A 27,303-nucleotide genomic window follows, 5' to 3' on the forward strand; every position below is an offset into this window, starting at 1 on the left:
GGTCCGGGGTTCAAGACTGACAGGGGTATTTTATTTTGCTGATGAGCAGACTACAGGCCTTGTCATACAGAGTGACTAAGGCACTTTTAAGCAGTTGTAAGTGGGTCTGCGTGAGTTCGCGCGATGCTTAGCTATGCTTATCTACGCTTAGCTAAGCGCACACAAGTGCACACCCGCAGACTACTGTTTAAAAGTACTTACTCCCGCTAACACCTGCGCAAATTTCTTTTAAAGAAAAGAAAATGGGGAAATAGGACAGTGGTGAAAAAGGGGGCACAAAGAGGTTAGGACAGTAGGAAAACAAGCTCGGGATGTGCAGGAAGGATGTAAAGAATGCCCATAGCTGCCCAAATCTTTACCAGTAACAGCTGTGCATATGTTAGAAATTTAGAGTGAGATTTGACACCTTCCACCTCTGAGAGAGGGGTGAGGACAACTAAATATGTTGTACAGCCAGTTGTAATTATCAGTTTACATGTCCAGCAGAAATGTATGCGAAATGGGCAGCTATGTATGGAGCGTAATTTTTTTGTGGGAACAGAGTGCCCTTTTTTTTATTTTTTTTTCAGGTGAGAGTGGAATGTGAGGTACAGGAAGTAGGTATATTTGGGGAGGTAGGTTGGGGAGGTTAACAGACAAGACAAACAAGATGCATACATGGGCAGAGTATGATACATGTGGGGGGTAAACACAACTGATGGGGATGGATGTTTGGATATCGCAAGCCCATGAGCCCACAGATGGCAACAGTGGAACTGAGATCCCCACCCATGGGCAGTTACCACTGGACCTTCACAGCCCAGACCGGGGCTGTGCTGGGGGCTGGATAGGATGGGCAGGCACACCCGTGATTTTGCCACTCTCGCCTCAAGCTGGCATAGGGGATCAGTCACGGAACGCCTGATCTCACTACGCACCACAGACCGGACCCTATGGAGGGTGAGTGGAGGCTCTCCTCCGGCCATGCTTGCAGAGGGGGGACAAGCCCCATCCCCTGCAGCGCTTCCACCTGAAAGTGGCACAGGGCCACCGGAGGAGGAGGTCCCGGCCTGGGCACTGGTGCCAGGTGCACTCGCCAGATGAAGTGGGAGAGGTGGGTCCGCTGGAACCCGCCTTCCCTGTTGTCCTATGTTTAGCAGTATTATATGGCATTTTGGGTTAGTAACAAACAACACCATTCAAAATTAGTTGTAACAGCATGCATCAGTATTCCCATTAACCAAACACACATGAATTCCGAACATTGAGCAGCAAGCATAACACATACATATTTAGAACAACAGTGGACATTCCAACAGCATGCAGGGTTCATTGGTGGCAACAGGCCATCAGGTTTGGATATGTGAACAGGGCACATGCATCAACGCACATGCAGATATGTATAAACCAACAGGACAAATGTCCATGGGAATTAATTGTGAATACACATACCCAGTTTGGTGTGGAATGGCATCATTTGTGAGAATAAGGTAGGGTGGAGAAATATTACATTAACAACTTAAACTACCTATACATATACTGTACATTCCTAGTAGATGCAGATATATATCCCCTACATGTATTAGTACAGTTTCCTGTATGTAATCTTAGGAATGTTGGTGATGGGGATGTTACTGCTACATTAATATACATTCCATTTTTATTCATATATGTTCATATCTGGCTGTGTTTAGGTAAAGCATCCTGCTACATTTGATTTATATGGGTCTAGACAACTGTGGATGTTTAGCATTTCATACAACCATACTATCTCCATAATGCAAGGGTACAGCAACATATCCAAATTGTGGGATGGACACAGTCCAGGTTTTGTACTTTATTAAAGACATTTCACTCTTTGATTGTGGCTGTTTCATTCATTTCATTATGTAGTGAATGCAGTATACCTTTATTCCAGACTTATTACATCTTTCTTGGTAGCTTCAAACTGTCTTTCTCACACTGTCTCACTTATTTTATATTTACATTTCAGGATGGTACTTAATTCTAGGCTTTATTAACATTTATTACTGGGTTACAACAATCCTTTCCAGCTGACTCACTTATTTCATTTGGCAGAATTTACAAGGATGTACTCAACACTTGTCTATCCTTTGTTGATTGATTATAACACTCATTTTCAGGCTGAAGCAATTATCTGATATTACAATACAGGTGAAATCTCTATTTGAGACTTGTTTAATCTTTATTACTGGATTGCAATACTCTTTTCCAGGCTGCATCACTTATCGAATCTTACAGTACTAGCAGAATCTTTCTTCTAGGCTAATTTGACCTTTATTACTGGGTTACAACACTGAACTCTTTTAGAGGCTGTCTCACTTATATTCTATAACAATACCAGCAGAATAATTATTAACCTGCCTGGAGGCGCAACCTTGCCAGCCTATCAGCATAGGCTTGCCGATTGGCGGAACGAACACCTGCAGCTGTAATATAAATGAAGGAATATTGGAACATACCTATCCATACTATAGGCTAGGATAGCATTTCTTACATACTTAATTACATGGATACTTACTCAGTAGTGGAGCATTAGGCATTTGAAGGGCCTCCTGGATCCATCGGTTCAGTTGGTCCTCCTTTCGTTGCTTCTGGTCCGCATGGTGGTGACGGACCTGTTCACCAGTCCTCAGAATGCCTGTGGCACTGGTGAGATCATGTGCCAACCGGTTCCACGCCTCTGCTTTGTACGCTCCCCATTGAACCTGGCCCTGCATGAGTTGGCCTTCATGATGGTGGACTAGGAGCCAAACCATATATTTTGACTCCTCAATGCCCCACCTTTGTGCTCTAAAGTGATTTCCCTCTCCTGCACCTGCCATCCTGACTGCAAATGGGTACCACAATCAGTTATGGTGTCTATTCCCGCATATGGGGCTTATATATGCCGGTTTTCCCGCACTTATCTGTGATTGGCCATTTTGGATATTTCTCAGCTTACAGCAAACCTGCTTTGTCATGGTTATATTTTCATTCATTCCTATATGTATAGTAATACTGTATTTCTAAGTACAACTGTCATGGCTTAGTGGTTCAGTACTTTGACTATGGTGCACAGTATCCTCGGTTCGACCCTTGTCATTGCTTTTTTATTTTACTACTGTCTAGACAGGCTAGGAGGTGTGTTTGTGTAAAGGCAACTTTGCTAGAGCTTGCCCAACATTGCCCGACGGTGAGCTGGTTGGCGTGCTGCGCAGCTCCGTGCAAATGGCTTACGCTGGGTAACGCGTTATTTAGCTATAAGCACTCATATTAAGCTGGGTGAAGTGCTGCCCAGCTACGGGCACTCATATTAAGCTTGTTAAGGCACTTCTCAGCTACGGGCACTCATATTAAGCTTGTTAAAGAGCTGCTCAGCTACGGGCACTCATATTAAGCTTGTTAAAGCGCTGCTCAGCTACGGGCAGTCATATTAAGCTTGTTAAAGTGCTCCTCAGCTACGGGCACTCTTATTAAACTTGTTAAAGTGCTACTCAGCTACGGGCAGTCATATTAAGCTTGTTAAAGTGCTGCTAAGCTGTGGGCAATTATAATACTTTTTTATATATTACATCGGTTTTGTTCATAAATACATGGGCCATTTCATTACATTTTACTTAAATTATAGTTATATATGTCAGGGGATTGTTTCATACTTATTTAAATAAAAATGGAAAATGATATTGTGGGTGCTCAAACCATGACTACCTCCTCTTTATCCGACGTCTCTACCGCTACGCTATTGCTACTTGGCTTAATTTGCATATGTAGATCTTATATACTTTTCAATGTCTGCTAACTGTGGCTGGGCAAAGGGCATACCCGCGCAAATGAGCGCAAATGCGGGCAAACATTTTAGAAATTATAAAAAATAAAAGGAAACTGCTATTTTTACATTTTACACATTTTCAGTAGGGTTTAGTCTGTGAGGATGTGTGGTGTTGTGTTCCTTGACATTACAGCGGACTCGCTCATGGGTGTTTACTTTTAGGACTCTGACTCTTCTGGGGGCGTGTCCTTTTGCTGTACTTGGCAATCGGACACGCCCCCTACTTTCCTACATGGACCGTGTTAGACTAGGATATGATTCAGCATGCCCTCATAAATATGCATGGCATGCTGATGTCATACCATTCAACTGCAGCCTCCGAGTAAGACATATTAAGTCTTACACGGAGGTTTCCTGAATCCGGCCCATTGTTTAGGCAGGAAAGCAGTGTACAGTTTAAAAAATGACTGTTTGAAGTTATGCCATTTCCCAACATCATGTCACTCATAATACACCCGCGACTGAACAATCCACAAGTATGCGGCCCTAAAACATCCAGAAAACATCCACAAGTATGCTGTCCAAAACATCCAGAAAACATCCACAAATATGCTGCTCAAAACATCCAGAAAACATCCACAAGTATGCTGTCCAAAACATCCAGAAAACATTCCAACAGTAACTACTATCCATCTGAAAACAAAAAAAATCATCCGGTACTGTCAGATACTCCATACATGTTTATCTTACACCTAACAGCACATGTAATATTATGTTTAGCCTCTGTTGTACAAGTACTTTATCTATTTGTTATTCTCTTTAACTTAAATTCTTTTCAAATGTTTGTAAAATAAAGCCAATAATTTACCCCCAAAATTTGCTGCTCTTGATATCTTATTCTCTGAAAAATGTATTGTTAACTTTGGAATAATCCTTCTTGCAGTATGGCAGCAGTTCAACCAAACATTTCCCAGGTGTTCTCGTTTCATTTCCAGCAGTATGACAGCAGTGTAACCAATTTTGAGGTACGCAAACAGGATTCACATTTCCACGTTAATTTTGCTTATGAGTTTGTGAAAAAATAGGTTGTATCCATAGAAAACATCAAATTCAACTTTAACTTTACTCCCACAATCTGTTTTTGGGCCAACAAGCATATTACCGCAACCACGAAAATCTGGTTGCGATAATACTTAAGTACCTATTTTTGAAACATGCTATATTTGCACTAACCATACATTCTAAACTAACTCAATTGGCAACTGACAAGTTATTTATTTGAAACATCAGTCTAAATATTAATTGTGCCCTTGAAATATTGTTGCCATTTTGACAAAACAAAACCTGAATTGAAAAAGGAATGATTTGAAGAAGTGAAGTATTGTAGAAATGTATACATGCAAGGAAAAATTTAAATGTTTTAAACTTTTAGTTAAAATAGCTAAAAAAAAGAAGCAAAAAGTTTCTTCCAACAATAACTTGAAATGGATTTAACATTCTTATCATTAAATACTAATGGCTTAAATAATGCAAATAAAAGATCAAACTTAATAAAATATTTAAAACTAAATAAGGCACAAGTAGTATTTCTACAGGAAATGCATTTTAAGACTAATGATAGCTTTATTTGGAATCATAAGGACTATTCAGTCTTAGCTCAATCCTCCTATAGAACAAAGACAAAAGGAGTATCAATTTTCTGGAAGAAAAACATAATCACTCTAAAAGTTATTTATAAATATGAAGACAAAGAAGGTCTACTAGCATTTGTTATAATTAAATTTAATAACAGAATATGGACCTTAGCTAATTTATATTGGTTCCCAGGAATTGGAGCAGGAACAGTTAAAAAACACCTAGACTGTATTTTCAATAATTATAAAGAAAATCTTATACTGGGAGGAGACTTTAATTGTACCTTAGAAGCTTCTGAAACCACCAAGAAGTCTTTTCGCATAGCAACTATTTCAAAATCCTTAAAAAGATGGATTGATTCATTTCATTTAAAGTAAAAGATGATAAATCCTTATTATTTTCAAATAAAGACCATAGATTTGGAACACAAACCAGAATAGACAAATTATTCATAGTTCAAGATTTACAAGCAAAAATCTTCAACTTTTCAATAGTTCCATGCCCCTTCTCAGATCATGACTCTCTGATAATGAAGCTCCAAATAGAGTTTAAACCTTTAATCCTCTCAACTAGAATTCCATTATAAATCATGAAAATTAAAGAATTTAGACCCTAGATGTTGTCAGAACCTACAATTATTTCTTGAAATTAATAATACAACAGAAATCAGTAGAGTCATGGTTTGGGACTCATTAAAAGGGTATTTATTTGGTAAGACTCTTAGCTGGTACAAAAACAAAGTTAGAGAGTGGGAAACTTGCAAAAATAAACTCATTAGCCAGCTCCCCCAGATATCTACATAACTTATCTAAAAGAATTAAAATACACTCTAAAGCAAATAACATTGGTGGTATATATCATGAAAAGAAAGGGAAAAGGTATCAGATATAGGAGGCATCCTTGAAGCATTTTGGTTCCATTATATGGAACACTTCAAAAAAAGATTTAGATACCAACCAAATAAACTTAGATACAAACCTTATCAATATAAAAATAAAATTCCCAAAAACTTAAAACTAGACTAACAAAAACCTATATCCTACAAAGAAATTATTGACAAGATAAAAGAAAGTAAATCTAACAAAGTTCCAGGGATATATGGTATAATTACAGAAATTTACAAACTCTTCCCTTCAACAGTAATCTCCCATTTTCATAAAACTTTGCTAGAAGTCCAGTCAGAAACAAAAATACCACCCTCATGGAAATATTCTGTCATAACACCAATTCTAAAAGATAATAAACCATCAGACCTTTGCACCTCATACAGACCGATATCATTACTGAATAATGATTACAAAATATTTGTGTCAATCCTAGCTAACCGAATGAAAATCCCACTTTTAAAGACAATTAATAATGATCAAACTGTATTTTTATAGAACAGGTGCACACATGATAATATTAAAAGGATGCTTACTATTATAGAGTATGTGAATAAAGAAGATAGAGAAACACTTGTAATCAGATTAGACATAGAAAAAGCCTTTGTTTCCCTCAACTGGGAATATCTGTTTAAAACAGTCAAGGGGTATGATTCCTGCTGTGGAAACAACAGATCCTGGGTTCAAATCCCAGGAGTTCAACAATTTTGCGGGTAGGAGAGTGGCCTAATGGTTAAGGTGTTTGTCTTACAAACACAAGGTGCAGGGTTTGAGTCTCACAAGGGGTAATCGGCTAGGCTTAAAATGGCTCGCAAGGGCAGTTAGCTTAGTACTATCCTATAAATCTATAAATCCTATAAATCTATAATTTTAGCATTATTTGAATTTCCTCCTTCCTTCATCTTATTACTAAAAACATATATATTAATAACTTAGCCTACATTAAATTAGGTCCTTTCACCTCAGAGTCTATACATATAACAAAAGGTACTAAACAAGGATGCCCCTTTTCTCCTATTTTGTTTGCTTTGGCTATAGAAATACTTGCAGAAATAATATGCAATAATCCAAGAATAAAAGGAAAAGAAGCCTATGACCAGTACATTTCTAAAATAATGCTTTGTGCTGATGATATTTTATTAATCCTATCAAACTCCAGAGAGTCATTAGGAGAGCTAGAAGAAGTAATGGAGAAATGTTATAAGATTTCACGTCTACACTTTAATAGATCAAAATCAAAATTTCTATTTTTAAATAAGAAAAAAGAACTACAAGTTACAGTTAAATTCATCATAGGAAAACAAGCACATACGCTAAATTATTTAGGAATAGTGTTATGCAAAAATATAAACAAAACAATATTAATACATTATAAAAACATTATTGAAGCAATAAAAATATATATAGAAAAGTGGAACAAAATTATATTAGCTTTTGAAGACAGATTGCAATTAATAAAAATGGTCTTATTGCTAAAAATACTATATGTAGCATTAGCAATACAGTTAATTCCTGAAAGATGCATTCTTAAAGAAATAAACTCATGTTTAATAAAAGTTTTATGGTATCCCAAAAAGAATAGAGTAGCTCTAACTCATCACATTAGACCCTGGAAACAAGGAGGATTGAACTTCCCAGAAATAGAAACATATATAAAAGCATATGTGCTTAAAATTACAATAAACTGGATAAACCCAAATTATTTTGCCAACTGGAAAGAATTAACAACAGCTATATTAACAAATTAATTTAATCTGTTAAAATGTTTAATAGTAGACAAATCAGACAAACCCTGGTACATACTATGCATAAGTATACAATATAATATAACAAAACCTTCTAAAACAACACTGATTAATCATTACATCACTTCCTTTAGGAAACTTATCAATGCAAACATAAATCTAAAAGTATGGTTTGACCTTTTAACCCCATTTACCATCACTAAGAACTTTCCTCACAAAATATATAGGGAAACAATAACCTCCTGGGAATGAAATGGATTCTTGTGCTGGTTTCAATGTGTAAAAAAAATAAATGTTTTAGATATACATATGATAAAAACTGCTTACAATATTCCAACATAGGACTGGTTAACCTTACAAAGCATTCTAATGTACATTCAAGATTTATGCAGATTAATTAATAATTCCTCATTTAAAGATATTCCAAATCTAATAAGTTTTCTGTATGAATTTATATATAATAGTTATGAAAAGAAAAATTCCATTTCAAATCTATATAAAGAGTTAATAACGTATAAAACAATTCCCAAACCATCATAGTGGCAGTTCTTAACAAAAGGTCAGTCATTGCAGTTTACAGAAGAAATTAAAACTAACATCTTACTATCAGTTAATTACACCTCTAACACACAGTACTGGAAAATATTTAACTGGAAATACTTACATAGAGCATTTTTAACACCAGATAGAATTAAAAAGATCAGCACTACTACAAATGTTTTTGCTGGAGGTGTGAAAAGTCAAATAAATCAGACTGGATTCATATTTTTTATGAATTTTTTTATCTTTCGGCTTTTCCCGGTTAGGGGTCACCATAGTGGAACTCCGGTCTGCTAATGATTGGCAGTAGATTTTCATGAACGCTGAGGTGCCAGCCCGACGTCCAACCTTCAACGAAGGGAAGCCCATTTATGCATGTCTTTCGAACACCCACCCAACCGCTGGGAGGACATGCAGACTCCACACAGAAGGCACGCCCCGCACTCCAGCCGAGAATCAAATGTGAGAACCTCTTGCTGTGAAGCAACAATGCTGCCACTGCACCACCACGGAATTAATTCAATTATATTGGAATGGAATCAATCATTTTTTACAAGCTTTATTTAATGAATCCTTTACCTTAACTAAAGTATTGATTATACTAAACTTAAATGAAGGTCCCTACCTGAATGACAAATATATATTTGTTATGGACAAAACTTGCTATATCTAGGAAATGCATAACCAGAAGGTGGAATTCAAATACACCCCTGACCTTGGAAGAATTCTACACTTTACTGAAGACAACTGCATCTATGGAAATAAAAATCAAAGAACTACGAATTTATCTCAGCACATTGGTAAATAATCCTTGGAAGAAAGTTATATCTTTGCTGGACACTCTGCAATAATCAATATTGTATCTCTGATAATTGATCTGTTAATTCTATATTTAATAACATACAGTGTATATAACTGAAAGTCAGGCTATTGTAAATATTGTATATAGTTATTTAAAATTATATTTAAAAATAGTATGTAAATGTTATTTTAATTGAAAATAAAAAAATATTTGAGGAGAAATGTGAGACTCTAGTTCACTGCAAGAGGTGAGATGGGAGGAATAACTTGGTCAGGAACTGAAACCTGCAAAACTACTCCTTGTAAAAAAGTCTTTTTTTTATCTCAGTAATTTGTTAACACTTTTGCAAGCTTCTCTCCAAGAATGTGTACTACTTCAGCAGGAACATTTGTTAAACTCAGTGCAAACCAGTCAATGACACATGATCTGCAGACAGTCAAACTTGGAAGTTTTTTCAAGTGTTCCATTGTACTTGAATGGAAATGTAGTCTGACAACAAATGGTAGGGCTACTTATCTTCACAATATGTGCTCTCATAGTGCATTAAGGGATGAATTTAGCTTTCCAATAGAATCAGGATGTCTGCTCCCACGAGGGCACACAAAGATAAAAAAAAAAATTAAAATTAGGAATAAGTACTTATTTTGCTGCAGGCAGCTTTGGGAGGTGCAGTAATTCATGGCAAGATAAATATATGTTTTTTCATCATTTGCCCATAGTGGTCCTTTAAGATTGGAATTGGCTGATTACGCCCCACAACACTTTGCGCCTGGTGCAGTTGTGCCTCTCGCCCTGCCTTAGCTAAACTACTTCTCAACTATACAGAAGTTTGCAGAATGTCCAGATGTTTGCCTTATATGTTTGGTCCATTTTTCATAAAATTGTGGTTTTCTGGAAAATTAGTGGCAAATCATTAAAGACTGAAGTTAGAAAATACTGACAGACATTTGAGCTACACACTTCATACCTTTGAGACAATTCATGCTAATGCAAAAGCTGTCATTCTATCAACTTTCTAAGTTTGTAAGATCAATATTTTAAAACTGTCCCTATTTTTGGGCCTCTATCCCACTTTTATTTATGGCTTTCTCCAGATTTCTTGCTCTAAGAGGTTGAGAGCTATGTACTGCTCATGACCATAGTGCTGAAAGAATCAGGGACACACTTAAAATATTAGTACTATTAGCTTTAGACATTGACAGAATAAGAGAATGTAAATTAATATACATTTTTTGAAGAAAAACAAGTCTATAACTCTAATTATGGTCATTATTTACCTTTTCTCCAAAAGTCACCAGTTTAAGGAGGGATTAAGAGAGTCAGAGCTTAAACATGAGTCAAAATCAGGGACAGTGAGAGCTATGCTCATGACAGTCTCATCAGGTGGTGACCTTTTTGAATGACCTCTTCTGATGGGAAGAGTAGTAATTTGAGTCTCACTGTAAAGGGCTCCCAACCAGTTTTTGAAATGAGGCTGCATTTTTAACACATCTCACTTCTGAACATGCACTGAAACTATCCTAAATATTTGTTAACCAAGTTATACCACTAGGCATAACTTCATTTTTTTTTGGGGGGGGGGTTTGCCAGAAGTACTGTTTGGTTAATTGACTTCCTCAGAGTCACATAGCATTGAAAAGGAAACTGAAAGAATTAACTGTGGGGTGCAGGATGAAGCTTTAATCAGCTCTTTGCCTTAACTTTTTATGGTGAGCTGTCAAAGAAACAATAACAAATAAATAAACTTATTAAGGCTGAACTATACAAGGTACTCCAATATGTATTTGCCACATCTTACCATTATATTCAGCAACCATTTTCTTCTGTTTTCAGTTTTTTTTTTGTGAGAAACATTTTTTTAAATGTTATAAAAATAATCACTGTAATAGACAACACTGTAACCAAAAAAACGTGAAAAGTGACATTCCTACTGCCGTAAAGAAATTGTGTTGTATAATGAAAGGAAAATGAGACAGACAGAGGAAGAACTAGGGTGTTCTGCAACAGTGTACATGCAGGCAGACCAAATCTTACTATAGGTTTAAATTCTTCTAAGAATCATATAAGGTGTTAAGAGCAGCAATATTCCTGGCAGAAATGTCAAAGTACAACTTGTTTTGTTTCAGATAAGTAAGGTGCTATTGTCTCCAACTTGCATCTCACTCGTGAATAAATAGCATCAAATGTTTTGATAAATTAACCTGATACGGAAAAGCATTTAACAGACATACATGCAGCAACAGAGAATGGGACAATAGTTTAAGTGCAAGAGTAATTATCTACCCTAGTTTAGGTTTATAACACAGCAATGTCCCAAATAGTGTAAAAATATAACATCACCCTACCTAACATGATTTCTGTTTACTGGATTCAAATGTTCAGTTATTACCACCACCATATTTAATAACCATGACAAAAACTTTCTAATACAAACAATTTCAATGCAAATGAATATTGCAGGCACTTAAATCATTCACCCTATTTTACCCTTCTCCTTCCTCCTCAGCTAGAATGCTTTTCTACTACACTGACTATTCGCACAGCTCCCTCCCTCACAAGTTCACACATTCCTCCTCACTTTCTCTGAATTTCCATCTTTCCCTCCCCTTTTAATCTTTTCTTTCTCTCCTCCTCTCCCAAAGCACTTGTATAAACTGTATGCAGCTCTCAGAAGATCCCACTGTATATGTGTATCTGTCTGCTCTCTCCACAGACACTTTCAGACTGAGCTGCTTTATCAATTTAATTATACTGGATAATGTCTATTACTTAGCGTTACTCTATGTATTTGACTCTCTGTATGTAACCCCATGATAAGCCTAAAAGCTGTCTACTGAGATCACTGCCCTAATTAACAACAACAAAAAAAAACTGCAAAAAACATGAGATTTTTTTCAGACTTCTGAGTTTTAGTCCTTTGGAACGGATGTTTTACCATTCGATGTGTTTGTACTGCAATTTTTTTAAAGTGCATCCATATTTATAAATACACACACACACAAACAGTGAATCATTTTAGTTGTTAGCATTTAAGAACCCCCAAGAATATGACTTATTAATTGCAGTCGTCATGACAGCTATAGAGCCCTAACAGTATCCAACATACACAGTTATTTATTTAAATTTATAAAACTACAGTGCCAGAAAAAAAGGGAGCTATTGATTATAATTCAAGGTACCCATTTGATTTCACTCATAATACTATCTCAATCATATTCTACAAATAACAATGATTTGGGTATGTTGCCAGAAACATCATATGTCAAAGGATACTTTTAAAAGAGAATAAATCTGAGCAGTATCCATAGCTGCATTTCACATACTCCTTCAGCAGAGCTGTAAAAACTGGCTGCATATAGTTTAGTAACAGTCATGGTATAGCAAAAGAAAGCCATATAGATAACAGAGAAAAACTAAAGCAAAATGAATTACCCAGATATCCGTGTCTTTCCTGATCTGTGTAATCAGCTTTCACATCTGGTCTCCTTTCATTTTCCTCAGGAGCCTCCCTGAAGAATTCTACTGAGAAATCAATTACTCTGCCTGCAACACAGATAAGACAGAAAGAGTGAGCATTTAACAGCAATTTAATAAATTCCATCAATAGAACCACAAAAGGTAAGCCTACACGGTTTTATTGATTTGGACATTACAGTTATTATTATCTATGGTTTTTACAATCTACAAGAAGCGACAAGGCTTCATATTTTTAATCTAGTATTAAATCTCTGAGTACAAGTAGCTTTTTCAGGATGGTTGAAAAGACTAATGATAATATGTCTGTCGGACTTAAATAGAGATAACAGTGCATGCTGAATTTCACAGCTGCTGTAACTAATACAGGACATGAACTCTACACAGCAGTATCAAAGATGAGTTTATAAAATGGGCTTCATCAGGCCTTTATCCTTACTGCCATAAATCACTCACAAACCTTTTTCTGTCTTGCAGACAGTTTTGATAGTCTCGGCAATGATATTTTATTTATACTAAACTGTTTCCAGGTCAATGCCTTCTTGGGCAATGAAAATTGTTTCAGGCTAAGAGGTCAACACAAAGAAGAAATTCACACAGAATAGAAAAAAGAAACAATAACTCTTTTATTAATAACAAGATGCACTCACATGCCCTTCTGTTATGGAACTTAGGACCCATTTATATAACATGAAAATAAAAAAAACAAATCTGGCAGTTACATAACATTATATTATTATTTATTACAACAGACCTCTAGAAAGCAAGCTAAAATGGCATAACATGCAAGAGTCACGGTATGTAAAATAAATTATAGTGCAAAATACAAAACACTTTGAAAGTCTGTAAAATTGCTTTGTTTCATAATCTATAATCTGTACAGATAATATGCCTACACTCCATTACTACTCTGTACTAACTATGAAATGCAGCAAATGACTCCAAACCTGCTCTGCCTAAAAATGTTAAGTATACAACACAAAATATAGAATAAGACCATTTGCCAGTCAGGATTTCAAATCACAGCTTACATCTGAGATGTCATTTCCTTTAGACAATGGGCAATGAATACAGCTTTACCTTGACTGAGCAATGAACATTCTCCAGCATGGTGCTAATTTACAGGTAACTCCCAGTGAACATCAAGTCCATCCCTTCACAGCATCATATTCAAGTGCCATAAGGCTTGAACAGGACAAAAAAAGACCAAGGCCACCATTTTTTTACTCTCAATAAATTTGGCTTTGTTGTTTAGTGAGTGCAAAATTAAAAAAAAAAAAAGTAAATTAACATTTAACAAGAAGTATGAAACTCTAATGTCTGGCATTATTGATGGAGTTTAATGCTCACTTGCCAGCAAATCTAACATTATTTGGAGGGACACAGCAGAACTATGTAGCAAAATCAGGAATAGTTAAGAGGCAATGGGGAGTTGCAATTCCTTGCATGGTATGATTTTTTTTTTCATTTATTTGATCACAATGACATATCTGAAGTGTATTCAGTCAACAAAATGTCTGTAACTGCTGGGAAATTCTGTGTGTATGTGTTTGTCTACATGGATATGTATGTGTGTGAGTTTGTGTGTGTGTATATATATTAAATACTTATTTCATCTAACAACAATTACATATGTTATAGCAAGTCTGAAACATTAGGCTGAGGAACTATTTTACATCAAAAATATAAAAAAGTGTACAGTAATAAAAAATAACAAATACAAGACAATTTAATATATATCCTATTCTCTAAATGCAACCTCAACAGGGTATGTGCTCTTGCAGAAATAATGGTCTCCCAGAGGTGTACAGGCCCTCCACCTGCAGAGCAAGGCATCACAAAACCTCTCCTCTGTGTTGGCATTATTTCCCCAATAACACACACCTTCTTAGGCATTACTGCTTGCATAACATCCATGCTAACAGACAGCCAAATGTGAACACATGGCATAAACAGCATGGACTGACACATTTCACAGAAAAACACCACAACCTCTGCATCAAAACCTGAAGTAGAAAGCATTAATAAATGGAAAAATGAATCAACACATATTGTTGCAATTACTGAAAAGAAAATGCGCATTTCTTCTCAGTGTCATGATAAACTCCAATTCATTCTGCAGCATGTCAAAATTTTAGATTCCTTCTTAGAGGAAGTGGTAGCAGTTTTAGTAAACCTTTTGCTTATCCACTCATACACTGACACACTCTCTGTAGTTTTACTTACAGATGTAGTGTGTCTGAGGCAGACAATTAGTAGAAAAAACATTTTATTATAAAGGCTCTCAATATATAATTTGACTTGCCGTAAGCTTACTGAATCTGTAAACAAAACTGGTAAAAGTATGTAAACATATGACCAGTGACATAGAAAGTTAAATTCAATCTGTAATCACTAAAACTAAAGAAAAAGATACTGAATAAAATAACGTAACTGAATAATATGAATAATGCCCTGGAGAATTAAGGGTAATAGCTGATAGCTGAGATTTGCTCTTTCCTTCCATCAGTGTTTGATCTCTTGTCTGTTACCCAAGAGAACAAACTTATCCAGTCAGGAGTAAATCTTGTTGTAACTCACACCCTTTGCAGGTATAATTCCTACATTGCCCAGTCTAATCTCTTCATAATGCATTACACTTCTGTTACTGACAACCTATTGATACTATGGATGACCCCCACAGAATTTGAATGTCCACAGCTGAACTTGAGACAAATTGAAAAAAAACTCTGATTTCTGTAGAAGACTTACTCTTCCTCAAAACATGCCCCATATAAGGGATGTATGCCAGTTCCATAAAATTTACTATAATAACTCCAAGGTCACTATACCTCTAAAAAGTTGTGCAGCAAAATCAGTGAAATGTATGCTTTGCACACAACCATTCGGGAGTGAAGTGGTTCATAACCAAATGTATAGCTTCCCTTAATCCTTTATCACTGCCTCCCCTTTCTACACACAAATCCCCACTACAGATCTAATTTCTCTTGCTCTTATACTTATCTGCCCTAATTTTTCACCCTCTCCTACTTATCCAACCAAACTCCATTGTATACATTTACCTGTGGCAATGAATACGTCACACATTCCTTCTTGCCAGTGTATCTTATACAACATATGTGCTTCCTTTCTCTTATTCACTATCTGCACACTCAAAAAAAATAAACTTGAAGTTCTTGAATAGCACAAGACACTAAGCTGTCAAACTTATATCCTAATGCTTATTAAATGATCCTGAAGTTCTTGAATGCCACAAGATGCTAAGCTGTCAAACTTATATCCTAATGCTTATTAAATGAACATGAAGTTCTTGAATACCACAATATGCTAAGCTGTCAAACTTATATCCTAATGCTTATTAAATGAACCTGAAGTTCTTGACCAGCACAAGATGCTAAGCTGTCAGACTTAAATCCTAATGCTTATTAAATGAACCTGACGTTCTTGAATGCCCCAAGATGCTAAGATGTTAAATTTTTACATCTTGATGCTTATTAACAATAACCACACACACACTACTTCTCCTTCTGCAACTGTTCATTTTCATTTCCCATTTTCACTGCTTCTGCTATGAGATATCATTTGATATTTGTTACCTACTCACTAGTCAGTGTCCTGTTTCTAAGGTTTTCTCTCAAGGCCTCATTCATTTTCATCATCCCCCCCTCTATCAATTTCTACACTTGTGTAGCATAATGCTGTCTGTTCCTTCTCATGACCATTACATTTCTTCTCCTTCATACTCTTACTATATATAGTCAGTGGTTTCTTTTGTCCATCTCTGCAGTATCATACCTTCTGTACCACTTTTCATTGTCTTACTATTCCTACGTATATACATATATATATATATATATATATATATATATATATATATATATATATATATATACAGCTTTATATTCACCATCCATGTCTTCCTCTAGCATCTATTCTGAATATATCAGTATGCACTATACAATTCTGAGCCAAGCTTCATCAAATAAAATTATGAACATAATATGCCACTTTTAGCCAGTTAACTATTAAGGCTGTATACGTGATACATTTTAAGTTCTGCTGTGTTGTAATGATACATCTTGCAATGTATTCTGTCTCACATACAGCTGATAGATCCTAATGTGATCTCTCATTACTCATTTTATGATATATTGCACACATCCTTCATATCTTGACTTTATACTTAAATTGGCATAATTTGCTTGGAGCTTGCCTCTGCTTTATGAACATATGTTATAAACTGCTCTCTGCTCAGCTGGATACTTCTATGAAACAAATCATATACCGATTAATTAAATTAACAAAGAATTATTCACCAGACTTGTAATGTGTCTATTGCTTTTTTGCGCTGCAATTTTCTCATACAAAACTCAAATAGTCAAGCTTCACTATCATGGCCACACAGAGAAAATATTGCCACAAATAGTATGTCCACAAAAGTGATGTCCTCATTGTGCCCAGGGATCTTTATTTCAAATGTAGAGTTTATACTATTAAAGAAAAGCATCTTTTAAAAGAAGTGACAGCATCACACAATATTTCTATACACAAATAAATAGTTTTTCTGAATCATGTTTTGCTTATTGACAATTAGTATTAGATTCCAAACTGTGAATTCCATTGTGTAGTAACATACTTAAGTAATTGAATACCCTAAGCTATTTATGAATACTGCTTTAACAGCTGACAAGTTATTACAGTAAAAACATGTTGTTAGTGGATTATAGTGGCATATACTCAGGACTGCTGCAGTCTGATTACAGCAGTCACGCTGCTGCATGTGAGAGTAGCAATTTGGTGACTCGTATGGTAAACAAGAGGGGAGATAAAGGGGATGGGGCAGTAAAGTAGTCATAGTATAACAAGGCAAGCTGAGGGGCAGCAAAGGAAAATAACAGAATGTTCAAGAAATAGAATAAAAGCTTTTTATGTATGTACTACAGAGCAGGAAGAGTGGAAATCACCTTCCGAAACAGAGAAAGGGTGGGAGGGAATTCAGAACAAAAATGCGAAAAAGCAGAAGTACTAAATGACTACTTTACCTCAATCTTCACAAAGGGAAAGAAGCATAGGGTTCATCTTTCTTCACCTAACACGTCTTTACTGTTACTGATGTCTATCTACATCTCGGATCATAGCCCATAGGATCAGTCCTATGTCATTAGGAAGGAACTGGCACGGGGGGGGGGGGTAAAAAATGTGTACCTTACAATCCAGTGTATGTCAGGCACATATCTGTAGTGTCACTGGAGCAACAGGTAGCACACTTGCCTTTGGTGCAGAAGGCTGTGAATTCTATTCCTACACTAGGTATATAGATTGCTGAAACTGCAGTGCAACATAAGGGTGGGGAGTACTGCACTCCTGAGTGTGTCATCCTTTGGACAAGATGCTAAATTGAGCTCCCATCTGCCTGAGTTGCTGGTAGCTCAGTTGGATATAAAAGATCCTATGGCCCCTAAAGAAAAGAGTAGGGAAAGTTTCCCGGTGCCCTGGCCAAACTTTCACCTAGCAGTATAAACACCATCTTAGGTCTCCCCTGAAAAGAGGCTACTAGCCTAGTGGGAGTAACCTAATCAACAAAGGATAAATAAATAAAATAAAAAAAAATATTTAAGAGTTCGGCATATCATATCTAGACTTAAAAAAAACAACATCTATTGTAAAGAAGACTGACGTTGTTAGAATGATGTCCTGGATAATTTAAAATGCTGCAGTCTGTGCCTCTCCACTAACCCTTTCCATCCCAGCAGTGGAGCTTTCCCAGCCCCGGGGGGGTAGTACTGAGGACACCTAAGGTAAAAATGGTACAGACAGCAGTGAGTGTCATAGCTTAGAGGGATAAAACCTTTGGCTATAGCCAAAGTGGCTGTTAGAATCTTGGATGCCTGAGGTGCTGGCAGGGAGGGACTGGTGTGCTCTTCCTGAGGGATCAGTTATGTGGGTGATCCATGTGATCCCAGTTTGAGGCCGTGAACCTCACAGACAGAGTAGCTTTTTCCAAGGACAAGAAATGATGTTAGAACTGGCTGAGTTGCTGCAGATGCAGGAAGATATGCCACACATCTCTATCGTATATGTGCCCATCAGACATAAACATAAAAGTGTAAAGGTCAAGGGGAAAAGTAACAAGGTAGGTCATTAAATAATAACCCCCCAGCTGAAGGTGATGGCAGGACTCTTAGGACTCCCTTAGGTTAAGCATCAGCTCAAGGCTCAAGCTTGTATTGGAAAACTCGAGGGGAAAAAAGGGAAGCTAGTAGGACCCATGATGGATGCATGGCACTGAGAAGACACCACACATGAAGCACGGGAGCAAAAAATACTAAACATGGTGCAATGGGCAGCCAACGATCAGCTTGAGGTATGTAAGTCGGGGAAGACTAGCTCTAAAGGAACCAAAGTAGGACTTTGATTGACCTTTGATTGGTAACCTATTGTATAAGCTAGGTATATGTTGAGATAGAGCTTGTGTATTTGTTGGCACAGATTTAGGTCATTAGTGTGGGTGTTTGCAAACCAAATTTTGTGGCAATTACCCAAAGACTTGTAAGCAATATTACTGTTCCCACAAAAACCTGAAATAAAGTTTAAAAGAAAAGTTTCATAAAAATATGGTTTCAACACAGCTTTGTAAATAGACCTCTGCAGTGTTACAAATGTGCTAATTCATTGAAAATACCATGTACTGACAAATCATCCATGCAGCCCAGTGTTTGTTTATGTGCCAATAAAATGCTGTACCCATTTGCATGATATAGCCAGCACAAGTATCATAGACTCCTACTGCATTTGCGAATCCGTCATGATAATCCATATTTTGTGAACTGCATTGATTTACCCAATGCTCATGTCTACAGAAATTAAAATAAAACAGCTAGTCATATGGTAAATTATTTTATTTATCATAAAAAGCATAAACCACAGGTATAAAAAGAACTGGAACAAAAAACTGTGATTTGAAGCTAAGTGGTTTTATAAAAAGTTTCAGAAGAAAAGACTGAAGGTTATATAGTATAGCAAAATAAAGAAAAAGTACAATGTTAAGCGCACAGAAAATGGCAAATGTGTCTTTGGAGACTCTGAGTGTGCTAATATGTGCCATACATTGTGATATGCAAAGCATAAGGTCATGCTGGAAGATATGGACAGGCATCTTTCAAAACTATGTGAAGGTATTAAGTATAAGAGCAGAAGAAAGCTCATGAATTACTGTCTGACCCAGAAAATAGTCTTAAGACAGAAATTATTTTGCGAGTTCAACTACAGTATTCAGGCCATTAAGGAACACTGACTCCTGAAGATTAGGATCATATGCTAAACCTCTGACCCAAGTTCCAAATTCTATTTCTTAAATGTGTCTAGATAATTTGATGTTCAGATCATTTTGCTAATTCGTTCCATAATACTGGAATTCTTTGACCTCAATTTTTGTCCTGGAACTGTACATTTGAAACTTTTAAGTTATTATGGGATAGCATACTTTTGGAAGATTGTAAACAGTATGATTTAAGAGACATGCATCTTTCTGTATAGTTTAAAGTGATTCTTCTGTGCTGAGATACAGGTTGCTGAATTGCCAAAGTAAAGTGTTACTAAGGTTAAAAAACTGCTCCAAACCAAGATCAAAAGAGACAAACACCAAAGGTTAGCACTTTCATTCACTTTTAATATGCTGTGAACTTCATCAGAAAAACACCTTTTTCGGGTGATTATAAAACCTGGTTAGAATGCAAAGAATCCTAATGGCAAATTTACTTGGGTGCAGATGTTGCACCAGGTCTAAATGACACCATTAACATAAAGTGTTTTTTGCAAACTAAGCTATAAAGTTTTTTTTAAAAAACTTCATTTTATGACATTTATTAGAATGTACAAAAAACTTTTTAATTATGTTTTCTACTTCTACTATTTCCACTATATGGATTTTTGTATGTATTTTTTTACATTTATAAAAATGAGCTTTATTTTTAAATTATGATTATTCAGTCATGTGACTGCTAATTAAGTATTTAAATGCTGTTTTAGGGTGGTTAGAGTGCTTTTCTGATGAAATTCACAGCATATTAAAGTGAATGAAAGCGCTAACCTTTGGTGTCCGTGTCTTATGGTCTTGGTTTGGAGCAGTTTTTTAGTTTTCCAGTGATTTTGTGTATTTTCAAGTTTTTTAAGACAGTAAACATACTTCTAATGCTTGACCAAACAAAATCTAACCTAAGGTACCTATGGGTACTACCACTCACCTCTGCCCTTTCAGTCACTCGGACCAAGATGTCCTTTCTGTCACTCGGTCCAAGACAACATCAGTACCTTCCAGCAGCTGTGGCTCACCTTCAGGCTCACTGCTACAGAGTAGCTCCCTCCCTGTAATAGCCACCTCACCAGCCCTGGCTTCAGGTGTGGGGTCTGTCTGGGTCTCCCCAGGCTACCAGAACTAAATTCCTGTCTCCAAGCCTGACTGCATGTAAGTGCATGTACACAAGGTACTGCATTATCAAAATCATTCCCTATCAAGACATCTGCAGGGATATCCTCAAACACACCTACTTGTTTGCTTCTTTTTCCAGTCAAGGTGAACCCTGGCAAAAGGCATTTGGAATGGGGGCTCTCCTAAAGCTCTGACTGGAGTGAACTGCCCAAGCAAAGTACTGCTCATCTTTAACCATTACAGGCTTCACAATGGTTATATCAGAGACTATGTCTCTCTTAGCAGTGGCCTGTTTTCCATCCACTAAGATCAGATATAAACTCTGGTGATAGCTTGGTACCTCTGTTGTCTCCAGACAACTTGCCACTGGCATACTGTTATTCCCACTTGCTGGCTCCCACATCTTTTGTTCCAAACCTTGCTTCTGTGGACATCTATGTGATACATGGTCTCACTGGTTACATTTAAAACATTTAACCCTTGATTCTGACCATGTACCTGAACTAGTGGCTTCCCTTGTTACTAATGGACTCCATTGAGGTGGTTTAGGCTGCCCACCATGTGTTCTCTTATATCCATGTGCAGCACTGGGTATCCCCTTCCTATACAGTGATGCCCTGCTTACTAAGTAGAGATCCCTTTTTTTCCCCCAGCTCATCTGCAGATTACACTTGCAGTCTGCCAACCAGATTCGCATGACTTTGGGCAAAGTGCTTAGGGGTTGTTCCCTCATCAAAAGGTCTGCCAGCCCTTCAAAAGTGGTGACCTGACACCCACTCACCCACCTTTGAAAATAAGTGCTCAACTCAGCAATATAATCACACACACTTTCATCTGCTTTGTGTCTATGCTCACAAAACATTTTTTTCTGCAAGCTTCAGGTGTTAACTTAAAGCATTCCAGTAAATATTTCTTTACTTTGTCATAGTTTAAATAATCAATATCAGATGATTTAGAAACAGCAGTTACAACTTTATTTACCATGAAGAAAGGGGGTCAGCAACCATACCCAGAGCCCTTGGTCAACATTATACAGTTTACATACTCTTTCAAAAATATGAATAAAACTGTCAAAATTATTACTCTCTATAAATTGTGGAAGAAATTTACTGATCGTTATTTCTTTTCTGGTTCAGTTATTCCCTTCTGCATTCCCTCCATGACCCTGGCAAAGAGTCAGCATCTCCCTCTCATATTGACGCTGCTTCTCATTTTCTTCAGTCTCCAAACACTGCAGTCTCTCTACTGTTTCTAATTCCAAGAGTTTGGCCTCTAGTTCAAGTCTCTTTAACTCCAGATGGATTTTTAAGTCCTCTGAGGAAAAGATGAACTATCCTGTTTCTGAGGTCAGCAAATTCCCACCACCAGACTGGTTATCCTCCTGGTTGCTGGTCTGAGCTGTGACTAAGGCTGAAATCATTTCCTCTTTAGTCAGGTTGGCATGCACCAGTCCTTTGGGTTCACACACCCTGGCTAACTGGTTCTTTATCAACTTGCAAAAATCCTCTGCTGACATCTTTGCCTGCTTTCCCTGACTAAACTAGACTAACAAAAAATAAATACAACTGTTGTGATAATGAAATTCTGAATGTTTACCTTGTGGCTGCTGAGAATACACACACCTTCAGTGACAACAGCCTACAGGCTACAGAAATTCAAGTATATTTAAGCTTTTTATTGTGACTGGTCCTTTAGAGAATAATTTAACCTTTGAGAGTACTTGTATCTATTTGGTGACTCTGTGGCCACTCCTGAAAGCCTTACTACATTGGTCAAACACTATCATTTGTATTAATATTAATTTCACACAGTAAAATTGGGTATCCTTGTAAGAGCCTTTGAGTAGCTGGCTTTGGAGTGTCTAATGGCAGTGCAATTACCTTATACTCTGGGCAGAAGGAGGCATAGCTAGTAAATCTATGCCAGCCTTTCCTAGGTGTGTGTGTGTGTGTGTGTGTGTGTGTGTGTGTGTGTGTGTGTGTGTGTGTGTGTGTGTGTGTGTGTGTATGTATGTATGCGTCAGCTGCATGGAGCAGGGATACAAAGCACTGGTTTCACAGAGAAGGTGATGCAGGACTCGGCTTGGACACTTGGCTGAGGACTCATCTCTACAGCTGTGCCAATGGGGAGTCTTATTGGGGACCTGGAGAGAGAGAAATGCAGACCCCAGACTGAGTGTGTTCCCTGTGTGCTTTTAAGGGAAATTGTGCTTGAGCAGGGAGCTGCATCTGGAAATACTGTATCTATATTTTTGTTCCTGTGTCAGTGGTGAGGAGTCAGCCTCCTTGATTACTGGCCCAGAGAGAACGGATGTCACACCATGTATTTAGATATGTCTCACCAGTCTTACTGCTTTTTTACTGAAGTATATTTTCATTCCACTTAAATCAAGACAGTAAACATACTTCTAATGCTTGACCAAACAAAATCTAACCTAACTGTGACAAATGGAAAACTATTAGTGAACACTGTTCTTTTTGTAGCACAGGTGCAATACTGGTGATAGTGACAAAATAATTATAGCAGTGACATTTTCTTTTACATATTTCTTTTACAGTTCATCTTAAAGAAATATGTATGCAGCTGTTATGTGAAAATGTATGTTGTTTTAACAAATTTGTTTTTGTTTTACAGGTGAGAGAGATTCTTTGCTGTAAAAGGATACCCATTTATAACAGTTTACATACAAATTTTTACATATAAAATGTAGTTCACAACAATGATATTTAAAGAATTGCCATGACACACTGTTATCAATAAAGCAGTACCCTATGTTGGTTGTAGATGGTTTAGCCCTTTTTAAAAAAAATGTCATGGGTATAACAGCACTAAGCTGTATCCCACAGCTGTTTTATTACTGAAGTGAATGAATTCCTTTATAAGACAATGGTGGAAACTGAAAAAGAGCTTCCCATAAAAAGACTTCTCTGTCCCATGGCTGGTCCATCACATAAAAAAAAAGATCTGGCCTCAACAATTATTTTGAAAATTACAGAAATTGTTAAGACAGACATATGGAATTTTAAAAAAGTTTAAAGAAATAGTTAAGAAAGTTTTCTGGCAGTCTTAAACTGTGATTGTGACTTTTAGGCATCCGGATGTTTTCTCCCAGTATTTCACATCCAGGTACATTTTACCCCCAGAATGTTTTTCTCCACACATTTTGCTCCCAGGATGTTTTGGCCCTCAACATTTCACCCTTGGGTACTTTTCATCCCCATGCCCTGCATTTTTTGCCCCCAGCCATTCATTATACTTACACACACACACACACACACACACACACACGCACACACACACATATATATATATATATATATATATATATATATATATTTTTTTTTTTTTTTTGTAATCTGACCCTTGTTTTCAGCATAAATTATTTTTTTTCTGTACTGAAGTTAGTTCAGCTGTGATGTTGAACCTCTTTTTATAGGTATTTTAGACAATGGCATATTCAGATAACAAAGGAAGCAAATTGTTGGGTATGTTGATTGATTTGCTGTGATGTCAAACCTCATAATCATGTTTTTTTGGACTTTCAACATAATAATGTTTCTCTGAGACATAGCAAACATGTTTTTTTATTAAAATCTACCTGATCCAGCAATGACCTCCTCTTTGCAAGTCTTTGTTCATCTGAATATGACATTGTCTAAAACATATAAAAAGAGGTTCAGCATCATAGCAAATCAGTCAACATCTGCACCAGTTTGCTTCATTTGTTCACCTAATTATGCCATTGTTTAAAAACCTATATAAAGAGGTTCAGCATCATAGCAAATCAGTCAACATCTGCAGCAATTTGCTTCCTTTAACTATGAATTCAGTTATCTCTTAATGTCGGAAGAAGTTGATCTCTGAGAATCCTATTTACCTATTTTCGAAACAAACAGCTGACGATGTCCATGCCATCTGGGTGTGTGAAAAATGGTTGAATTGCAAGGGATGTGTATGGCCCAGAGGAATCAATGGCAAAGATGTGAACATTGTCAATCCCCACAACCATGCAGCACAAGCAGCAAGAACTGAAGCAGCCCGACTCATCAATGAAGTAACTGCCAGGGCAAGGACAACACAGGAGACACCACAACAGATCCTTACAGAAACCATTTTGGGAGCTCACGCCAGTATTGCAGTGCTTCTACTGAGGAAAGAGTCACTGAAGAGAACGATTCGATCAGCAAGACAACTTGGTGGTATCCCAAAGTTGCCTCAAACCATTGATCAACTTGTTATCCCCCAGGAGTTTAAGGAGATTAGTGTTGATGGTGTCCAGCAGTGATTCCTTCTACATGACTCAGGTAGGCTCTTCCTTAAATGTTAAACAATTTAATTATGCATAATTATTATAAATTTTCTTTCCTTTCACTAGTTTTGTTACAACAACAATGATGTAATGATGGAAGAACTGCATAAGTTAAGTAAAGATTTAACACTTACAGTAGAGGTTATCATTCACCAGTGGTTAATCAATGTTTAGAAAATGCTAAAAGTAGCCATTTGACAAAAAATTAAACCTGTATCTCTGCAACAGAGACTTATAATAAAATTGCCAAGATAGATAGATAAGGGACATAGATTTTTGCTCACTTTTAATTCTAACACAGCTGCAATACATAGCATCATTAATAAATATTGGACAATAGCCCAACAATTACCAAACTTTGACAACAGTGTGTCAAATACTCTTAATTTTGGATATAAGAGGTGCCTAAACCTTAAGAATCACCTTTGATATAAATAGCCTAGCCTAAAACTGTAAGCAGCTTAGTGTTTCCAAAATGGGTACATTTAAGCGCCATAAATGTGTCTACTGCATTCATTTGTACACTGGTAAGCACTGCTGCGAAAGTTTTAACTTGCAACATTAAGGTTTTATTGGATTACTCATGGTACCAAGTGGCTTTTTTACTTTTTTGTTTTTAGCTTTTAACTAGCATGAAAATTATTGTAAATTTTTCTTTTCACTAGTTTTTACTGCTCTTAGACCTTTTTACTAGCGTGAAATTTTCAGCGCTTCTCATCAGTATGACGCATTCATTTCCTAATTTTGTATGGCAATTTCATTTTTCACAATTCTGTCCTGAAATTATCAAACATTTTAGGTGCTTTGTGCTGATTTCAAGTGCTACCTGTATTTTTTAAAAATCACTGATGTCAGTCTGTTATAATTAATGTTTTTTTGAGTATTTTGCCTTAAAGTACCACAATTTCTGGTGCTTCCCACTGGCTAAGTCATTAAACTGATAATTTTTATAATTTTTGACATCTTTTTGCTTTGGTTTCCTTAATAAAACTGTATGGTTCTTTTACATTAAACCAGAAGGAAGATTTTTAAATGGCAGCAATTGTTTCTTGGTAGCAATTTTAAATGGAACTCTATCTTTTTTCAGCCCCTTACCTAAATTCTGGGTCTGCTACTACCCACTTTCTTTTTACTATATTTTTTGTATTCTTATTTTCATTTTTATTCAGTTTAACTTTGGAATGTGTATCAATGAACACTGAATGATCAACACCGAATGAACAATGATGTCAAAGGATGGCACTGCCGCTTTCAAGAAACATGCTGTACACTTTTTCCAAACATTTACCAGTTTATCAGTTGCCTGAAATGTCAGCAAGGACTCCACAATTTTGAAATCACTCAAATCATAGCTGAAAATTCTGCCAGTGCCAGGAACAATAAATATACTACAATTTCAACAAAGATAAAATGCTTTGTCCAACACTTGGACAATCAAAACTTGGTTGACTGTTTCAGAGGTATTGCCTACAATTTCAAATTCAAGTTGCAGCTCGCTGCAAATTTTGTGCTTGTCTGGTTTTCATTTTCATTTCAAATTCTAGTCGTGGCTTATTGTGATTTTTGTGTTTGTCTTACTGTTTTCACTTTTTCTTGATCGTTCTGTTTTTGCTATGCATATCTTTTAACTGCTGTGATTTTTTTTTAATTGTGATTTTGGACTTTTTGGACGACAAAATTTCACTATATGTAGCTTTACTATAACTGGGTCAGAAAAATGCCATAAAATAGCAAA

General features: G+C 36.5%; 1 protein-coding gene across 1 annotated transcript in view; it reads right to left on the reverse strand.

The window, feature by feature from the left end:
• Positions 1–27,303, reverse strand: part of LOC122787923 (dynein beta chain, flagellar outer arm-like) — a 5,188,001-nt gene that overhangs the window by 1,657,274 nt on the left and 3,503,424 nt on the right. Inside the window, exon 72 of the mRNA XM_044054850.1 lies at positions 12,790–12,900. Coding sequence (XP_043910785.1) covers positions 12,790–12,900 — 111 coding nt within the window. The remainder of the gene's footprint in view (positions 1–12,789; positions 12,901–27,303) is intronic.

The sequence above is a fragment of the Protopterus annectens genome, chromosome 13.part0 (genome assembly GCF_019279795.1).
Source record: "Protopterus annectens isolate FY-2018-M chromosome 13.part0, PAN1.0, whole genome shotgun sequence".
Lineage (NCBI taxonomy): Eukaryota > Metazoa > Chordata > Ceratodontiformes > Protopteridae > Protopterus > Protopterus annectens.